Here is an 8,521-nt window from a genome sequence, read left to right as displayed (position 1 = left end):
GAATCCGCTGCGGGAACAGCAGAGGGGAGGGAGGAGAGGGGAAGACTGCTGGGATGGAATCTAAAATTAATGAAAAAAGGCGACTCTTGCGTAGACTCGTTTTTTAATGAGTTAATACAAATTCAGCCTAAGGTAATAGATCCACCCAATTGTCTTGAGATTCAGACACGAAGCATCTGAGATACTGTTCCAGAGTCCAATTCATTCTTTCCGTCTGACCGTTGGTCTGAGGGTGATAACCCGAGGAAAATAGAAGGGAAATACCAAGTCTCTGAGAAAAAGCACGCCAAAACGTAGAAATGAATTGAGTACCTCTGTCTGAAACAATTGAAATAGGTACACCGTGTAATCTAAAAATTTCCTTAGAAAAAATGTCAGCCAAAGTAGCTGAATTAGGAAGACACTTGAGGGTTATAAAGTGTGCATGCTTGGATAACCTATCTACTACAACGAGGATAGTATTCATCCATTTAGAATTGGGAAGTTCCACAATAAAGTCCATAGAGATATGCTTCCAAGGTTGTTCCGGGATAGGGAGAGGCATGGGGAGACCAGAAGGTTTGTGTCGGGCGGACTTGCTCTGGGCACGGACCGGACAAACTCTGGTGAAATCGAAAATGTCCTTATTCATTTTAGGCCACCAAAAGGTCCGTTTGATAAGATCTACAGTTCTCTTGTAGCCTGGATGACCAGCAGCTCTAGACGAATGTCCCCAAAGAAGTATTTTGTGGCGAAAACGCGGGGCAGCGTACAGCCGTCCTTCTGGCACCCTAAATCTTCTAGGAATATGAGCCTGGGCTTTATTGATTTCGTCCAAGATATCAAAGTTGTTGGCGGAAATAATACACTTAGCAGGAAAAATCGACTCGGCGTCGGCCTTGATATTCTTGGTGCCTGGAATATAAGAAATTGTGTAATTGAACCTAGAAAAGAACAAAGCCCAACGAGCTTGACGGGATCCCAAACGACGAGCCCCCTCGATGTACAATAAGTTTTTGTGATTGGTGAGGATGGCTACTGGCTCCTTGGTACCTTCGAGGAGATGTCTCCATTCTTGGAGGGCCAATTTGATGGCCAGAAGCTCGCGGTTCCCGACATCATAATTTCTCTCGGCCGAAGAGAACTACCTGGAAAAGAATCCACACGGATAGAGTTTTTCCTGTGGGGAATCTCTCTGAGAAAGCACTGCGCCGGCTCCCACATCCGAGGCGTCTACTTCTAGAGTAAAAGGAAGGGAAGTATATGGATGCCGAAGGATACGGGCAGAGCATTAGAAGGAACCCAAAGATCCACGTTAGGAACTGATCAGATAACACACAGCAGTGACAGCGAGTATACATTTAGGGAAGCCCCATTTATAGAGCAGCACTACCACCGTGTGGTGATTTCTGAACTGCGCGAATTTAAATAAAGATAAAGAGCCGCGCTGCTCCGCTGTCTTTGTGTCTTTGTGTTCGGGTTTATAATAACACAATGTAAACTTTATAAGAAGATGAACCAATAAAGAACCGGGAAAGAAAACCCCTCATTTTACCGATTAAAGATCCTTTGTATGTTTGGTATAAATACATGTTCCGTGTCAGAGAGCTCTGTGCTGGATCTGTGCAAACACTAATGTTATTACAATACATCTTTTTCATTGTCCTGCTTTCAGACGCTAAATATATCCTAACTTAATTAGGACGATCTCGGCAGCCAATCGCAGCGATCCATCTTCTATAAATACCTAGCACTTTTCCTGATTTTTAGTCAGAGTTAGGTTAGGATCGGATCACTGTCACAGCAAAGGATGGCCCGGACCAAGCAAACCGCCCGGAAATCCACCGGAGGAAAGGCTCCCCGTAAGCAGCTAGCGACCAAGGCTGCCAGAAAGAGCGCTCCGGCCACCGGCGGAGTGAAGAAGCCTCACCGCTACCGGCCCGGTACTGTGGCTCTCCGGGAGATCCGCCGCTACCAGAAGTCCACCGAGCTGCTCATCCGCAAGCTGCCCTTCCAGCGCCTGGTCCGGGAGATCGCCCAGGACTTCAAGACTGATCTACGCTTTCAGAGCTCGGCCGTCATGGCTCTGCAGGAGGCCAGCGAGGCTTATCTGGTGGGGCTCTTCGAGGACACCAACCTATGCGCTATCCATGCACGGGGCGTGGCCACGCCTCCGTCGCAAATGCCAATCTCAAATTCCCCTTCCTGCCAGAATACCTGTCGCGCACCGCTGGGGAAAGTTGCGCGACAAGGTAGGAACTGGGACCGGAGGAAATGGGTGGGTGGGGCTTGATTGCACAGGCGTGCGTTGTAGTAGTTAGTGGGACCACAGCCTTAGGAGCCGCTTCCGCATGCGTGCGGAGGCGTGTGGAAATGCAGGCGACAAGCAAGTTTAAATATATGCGCTGAGGGGACCGGAGGAGCGGTCACGTGACAGCAAACATCCAATGGGGATGAGGGACTAGCCCCGCCTCCCGCCCGCCACGCCTTCGCCCCGCCCCCAAAGCGCGCTCACTGCCTCACCTGTCAGGCCACAAAAAAGCACCAGCTTCTGCAGGCGAGGCAGAGCAGGAGCGCGGCCCGAGGCCCGAGGCACCATGCCCGAGTCCTAAAGCTGCGGCCTGGGAGCGGGGCGTGCTGGCACACGAGCGCTGCGCCCTGCTCGGCCGTGAGATTTGTGGCTAGGTGCACGCTCATCTGGGGACGTGGCCACAACGGCACTGAGCTGGTTCGCCCTCATTAGGTGAACCGCTTACGTGACGCGCTTGGAGGCGGCAAATTCAATTTTGTTTGCTCTGCAAGCGTCTCAAGCCCCGATGCTCACCCTGGCCAGACACATTATGCATAATGATGTATACCAATTATAAACTGGGTTACGATATATGTGCTGTACATCATTGATCTTAATCAGGGCCGCCAACAGCGGGGGAGAAAGGGTACTGGCGTCCCTGGCCCCGTGAGCCAGGGGGGCCCAGCCGGCCGGGCGCCTGTTAATTAAAAAAACAAAATTGCGGTGTCTCCCTGTGGTAGCGCCGGAAGTAGTCTGGGTTAAGCTTCCGGCACGCCGGCGTCAGAGGGAGCCCCGGCTCGCGTGGGAACTGCATCGCGAAACCGGTGCCTTGTGGCCGGTGGCAACTGCTGTGACCCCCCCACCCCATCGGGCCAGCATCGGCCCCACCCCCGCAGCACACGTGCGCGCGTGAGCAGTGGCGTGGTGCCTGCAGCGGGGCCGGCGGCAACTGCTGTGACCAGCTGCCGGGCCCCCCGCTGTACCACCACTCCCCCCCTTCTGCACCACCCCCCCCGCATGTCACGCCGTGCCACCCGCCTCCCCCTGCAGGTAAGTCTGATTTTTAGATATATATATTGGGGGTGTTTGGAGTATTTTTTATATGTATTGGAGATATATTATATATTATTACACATTCCTAGTGAGAGAGACAGATATATATAAGCGCACATGTTTTTTTTTTAATTTTCCCTGCTCGCGCTGGAAAAAAACAAAACAAAAAAAAAATCCTCCTGTTTGATTGGTGTGATGCCACTTGGCACACTGACAATTTTTTTTTTTGGCGCGCATCCAGGCTCTATATGAGACAGAACATGAAACATTAAAACCAGAGACAGAACATGAAACACAGACAGAGCTCAATGCACATCCAAAATGTTAAACTAAAAGACCATTTTATTCAAAAGATATCTATACATATGTAGCCAGGTCCCCTGTTCGTGCCTGCTGCCACGCGACCCCTACCTCGTTTCTTCCGCTGCCGCGGGTCACTCGATGGACCCGTCGGCACGTCTGGAAGGTGGGGGCCAGTGCAGGGAGCGTTTTGGCGCTCCGGCGGTCCCCGGCGGCTCCCGAGCAATGCGCCGCCATCTTACTATAGATCGCGCATGCGCAGTGAGTCCCGACGGCCCTGCAGACTTGCGCATGCGCAAGGCAAGTGTGAGGGGAGCCTGCGAAACCCTAGCCTACCAGGGAAGGCTCTTGGAAGGGACTACAAGTCCCATGAGCCTCAGCAGAGCCCCATGTGACGTCAGGGAGCCAATAGGGCTGGAGGATGGCCCTGCAGGATCAAAGAGGTACATTTGGCGGGCTTGGAGCACGTTAGGCAGTTGGAGCCAGGAGAATCTAGGGGAAGGAGGTAGGGTGCAGGAGTCAGTGACTCCCTGCACTAGGCCAGCAGCCCCCAAGGCCCCAGCTAGCCCTGAGTCACCCTGTAGTGTGAGTTGTGTCAGGGACAGCCCCCAGGATACTTACTATATAGAGCTAGTTAGGGACACAGCAGAAGCTGCGCGTCCGTCCAGAGGTTTGGGCTCAGACCTTTGCTGTTGCTGCATCAGCCATCCGGGTGGGATCGCCCCGGACGGTAGTTCCGGTGTACAGTCGATGTCAGGATCCTTTGTGAAGTTCCTTGGCAGGCCCGAGCACCGGAGTGCCCGGCAGGTAATCTACAAGTGCACCAACGAGTCATATCACCTTCACAAGGGACATAGTGGCTGCGCAGTCACACATATACATCTCACTTGAGGGTGGGGTAATACTGTGTGGGGTTACTGGACACTGGGTGGGATCATCCGGTGGAGGTGGAGGTGAAGGTAGCGTCCTGCGCGACGCCGTGTTAGTGTCTCCTCTAGGGAGGGACACCTGTTGTTATATGTTTATATGCTTATGGTTGCTGCCAGTAAAGTCCTTGGTTGTTTTACACGTTGTGTGGAGTGATATATATATTTCCTGCGAGGAACCACTCCCCCTCTGGTGGGAGCCATCGCAGGTGGAGGCGCTGCACCAAGTACGAGGTTATTCATATTGTCATACGTGCCCCAGGCTCTCCGTGGCAGAGGCTTAGGCCTCCTGTGAGCCTAACAGGTAAAGCACCACGCTGGGTAATGCATATAGATCCCCTTACATACACCCTATCTGCAATTGGGGGGGGGGGAATATGGGTTACACATATATATTTAGGCACTGTACCGTGTATAAGTTTATTTGGATGTGCATTGAGCTCTGTCTGTGTTTCATGTTCTGTCTCTGGTTTTAGATATATATTGCCATGCTCAGTAGCACTCCTCTGTGACACGTATATGCTTATATATATGTTGTGGTTATATTGGGGGTGTAATATGAGCTTGTAGGTGTTCTGTATGTTTTACAATTCTTGTTCAGCTGGTCTCAGCTGTTTGGAGAGTGGCGTCTCCTACCTAGTTTGAAGCTCACCCCTGCCTACTTTTAAATGGTTAAAAGCTCACTCCATAGCATCTCCCACTCTCAGGGGAACTTGCCTGCTTGCAGTATGATTGTGACAAATCTAATACAGAGTGATTTTCCTGGTAATGTACAGGTTAATAAAAGCTTCAATCAGACTTAGAACTATGCAACTAATTTTTACAGATTTATTATAAATCATTCTTCCTGGTAATGCACAGGTTATTAAGAATGTATATTAGTGTTATGGACCCTTGAGATGTGGTCTGCAGTGCAGTGGCTCAGGGGCTTACAACACTTTGGCCAAAATGTTAAACTAAAAGACCATTTTATTAAAAAGATATCTATACATATATATTTATGCACTGTACTGTGTATAAGTTTATTTGGATGTGCATTGAGCTCTGTCTGTTTCATGTTCTATCTCTGGTTTTAAACTCTGTATTTAATTGTCAGATATGAATATTTATTATTGAATGGGAGATTCAAAAACCCTGTATTACAGTACACCTGTTCTGCAAATGATTAGTTTAGAATTCTATGTATGTAACATCATGTTTTCTAAGAAAAAAAAAAATCATAGTAACATACACATCATATGAATTACTGTAAATATTTTAATAATGTAACAAACAACTATTTTGTTTAAGCTTTACAACATAATTGTGATGTGTTATACAGTTGTATTTCAGTTATCAAATAATATGTATATATTAATGGATGAATAGGTCATTAGTCACCGTCTGGGTTGTTATGTAACCATGTACTGTAATGTCACTATTAGCACTCTTTATAAGAACTGCAATCATTAAGATCCCTATTTTATTGTAAGTCTTTGTGCTTATTTTATGTCCCTATAAAAAACTTTATACTTTAAGAACATTTATTGATTCCTTTTCTCTCTCTTTTTTGCGCCCCCATTTGTTTCTTTGCAAGATCAGGTTGTGGCTAAATTGTGCTGTGTCGTCATCCAATACTGAGCACTAGTGATCGCGATGTTGCCTTTATGCGTGAATATGAGGAGATCATTTGTAGGATTCACTCTGCTCAGGCTAGATTAACAGCTGTTCCAGACTGTCACGCTGCAACATCTACCTATATGTGCTAAGTATTGATACTCAATCTGTGATAAATATTGACATGGGAATTTTTGAATGCTATGTAACCAATCTGTGTGCTATATTGCTTGGAATACTGAAGTGAACAAAAAGAGTGGGATAGGGAGTGATCAACTAGAAACCATACTAATTAATTTGAAAAAATAATCGATAATTAACAGGTGCGTGCAACCTGTGAACTGAAGTAAATCAGAAAAATGATGCGCTCACAAGACAGTGTGCTCAGTAGAAAATACACTTATATGCACATCACTTAAATATAAAATATAACTTTTATTGGCATTACATAAAACATACAGTATATTACCGATAGTGTAGGTGTAACAGAAGTTAAAAGTAATTATGACGAGCTGCCTATCACCTTTTCTAACTAGTTAAACACTAAGTATCTTGTTTAACTGATGAAATGGGATACAAGGGGCAGATGCAGCAACGGTATTATTAACCATCTAAGACCAGGTCTAAATTGCGCCAGAAAATAACATATGGTAATTATATCTGGTTAAGTGCATTGAATTACTACCATACGTCTAATATAACCTCAAACTCAATCTGATAGAGGTATATACCAAGGACTGGGTGCTCCCCTGTTAATCTGAGTGGTGTAAAGGTGATGAATACCTACCCTAAGAGTTACCACAGCACCTAAACAGCACACAAAGGAGCTGTAACCAGAGGGTTATTACAATTTCAACCTGGCACCATTGGCTGTGCGCTGCTGTTTTTTTTAATATTGATTTAGCTAAAAGCACAAATGATAGGTTTGTAGTAGGTACAAGAGGGAGAGCGTCGCTGACTCATGAAATGTCCTTTTCTCTGCATAAAGGAAGATAAAGGGCAATAACCTCTAGTTTCAGCAAAAGCATTGCAGTGCAATTGTTCAGTCTCTCACCTTGGGGCCTGCGGTGCTGAGCCGGTCCGCAGCTCCCTCCTCCTGTCTGATGGAAGTTGAACGCGATAACCAGCAACGATAGGAGGGAGAGGAAGGGTCACAGTGACCGGGAGGCGACTGCTGAACAGGGGAGCCGTCGCACCGCCGGAACAGGGACAGCTGGGAGTGGTTTCCAAGCTTCCCCCCCTGGCGGCCGAGGAACCCCTGAGGGGGGCACGTGGAACCCAGTTGAAAATCACAGCCCCAAAATGTCCACTGTATATTTTATTTAACTTGTGTTGTCTTTACAAGTACACTATTTTTGTTGTTTTTCGTATGTATTTATGTATGTATGTATGTATGTATGTATGTCTTTATTTATATAGAGCCATTAATGTACATAGCACTTCACAGTAGTAATACACATGGTAATCAAATAAATAACAGATAATATAAATAACAGATCATGGGAATAAGTGCTTTAGACAAAAAAGTAACATTAAGGAAGAGGAGACCCTGCCCCTAGGAGCTTACAGTCTAATTGGTAGGTTGGGAGAACGTACAGAGACAGTAGGAGGGAGTACTGGTAAGTGCGTCTGCAGGGGGCCAAGCTTTATGTATCCTGTGTTCAGAATATCCACAGTGCTATTCATATGCTTCTTTAAGCAAGTGTGTCTTAAGTTGGGTCTAAAAGGTGGATAGAGAGGGTGCTAGTCGGGTATTGAGGGGAAGGGCATTTTCATATGTTATGTATGTATGTATGTATGTATGCATGTATGTATGTATGCATGTCTTTATTTATATAGAGCCATTAATGTACATAGCGCTTCACAGCAGTAATACATGTGACAATCATATAAATAACAAATAATACAAAAACACATAAAGGGAAGAAGTGCTTTAGACATAAAAGTGATATTTAGGAAAAGGAGTCCCTGCTCCGAAGAGCTTACAATGTAGTAATAATAATAATAATAATAATAATAATAATAATACGTGTTTGTTCTTGTCTAGAACTGCTAGTTTTACGTAGCATTTTGGAGACACAGCCCCTGCCCTGTGGAGCTCACACTTTATGTTTTTGGTGCCTGAGGCACAGGGAGATAAAGTGACTTGCCCAAGGTCACAAGATGACACTGGAAATTGAACCAATCTCAGTGCCAGTCAGTGTCTTTACTCGCTGAGCCACTCCCTCCCAAATGTATACACATGTATTTATTCATTTAAACATATTATATTAAGAGATACACCATTGCTTATAGTTTGAGTTGTTGTTTCTTTTTTCTTTGTTTAACACAGATATTATTGCAGAAACACATTTATATTCATGTTTTATAAAGTATA

The 8,521-nt window shown here is 46.1% G+C and overlaps 1 protein-coding gene across 1 annotated transcript; it reads left to right on the top strand.

The window, feature by feature from the left end:
• The first annotated feature begins 1,775 nt into the window (after positions 1-1,775).
• Positions 1,776-5,193, top strand: LOC142469242 (histone H3-like). Its single transcript, XM_075576196.1, has 2 exons — positions 1,776-2,138; positions 5,150-5,193. Exons 1-2 carry the CDS (start codon positions 1,790-1,792, stop codon positions 5,191-5,193), a joined length of 393 nt encoding a protein of 130 aa, XP_075432311.1. The 5' UTR covers positions 1,776-1,789.
• The last annotated feature ends 3,328 nt before the right edge of the window (positions 5,194-8,521 follow it).

This window comes from Ascaphus truei, chromosome 18 (genome assembly GCF_040206685.1).
Source record: "Ascaphus truei isolate aAscTru1 chromosome 18, aAscTru1.hap1, whole genome shotgun sequence".
Lineage (NCBI taxonomy): Eukaryota > Metazoa > Chordata > Amphibia > Anura > Ascaphidae > Ascaphus > Ascaphus truei.
The sequence above is the reverse complement of the archived record's forward strand: the minus strand, read 5'-3'. Positions and strand labels throughout refer to the sequence as shown.

Coding starts and splice junctions, on each gene's coding strand:
- LOC142469242 (XM_075576196.1), top strand. CDS start 1,790: ATGGCCCGGACCAAGCAAACCGCCCGGAAATCCACCGGAGGAAAGGCT. Junction 2,139..5,149: donor ATGCGCTATCCATGCACGGG/GCGTGGCCACGC, acceptor ATTCTTGTTCAG/CTGGTCTCAGCTGTTTGGAG.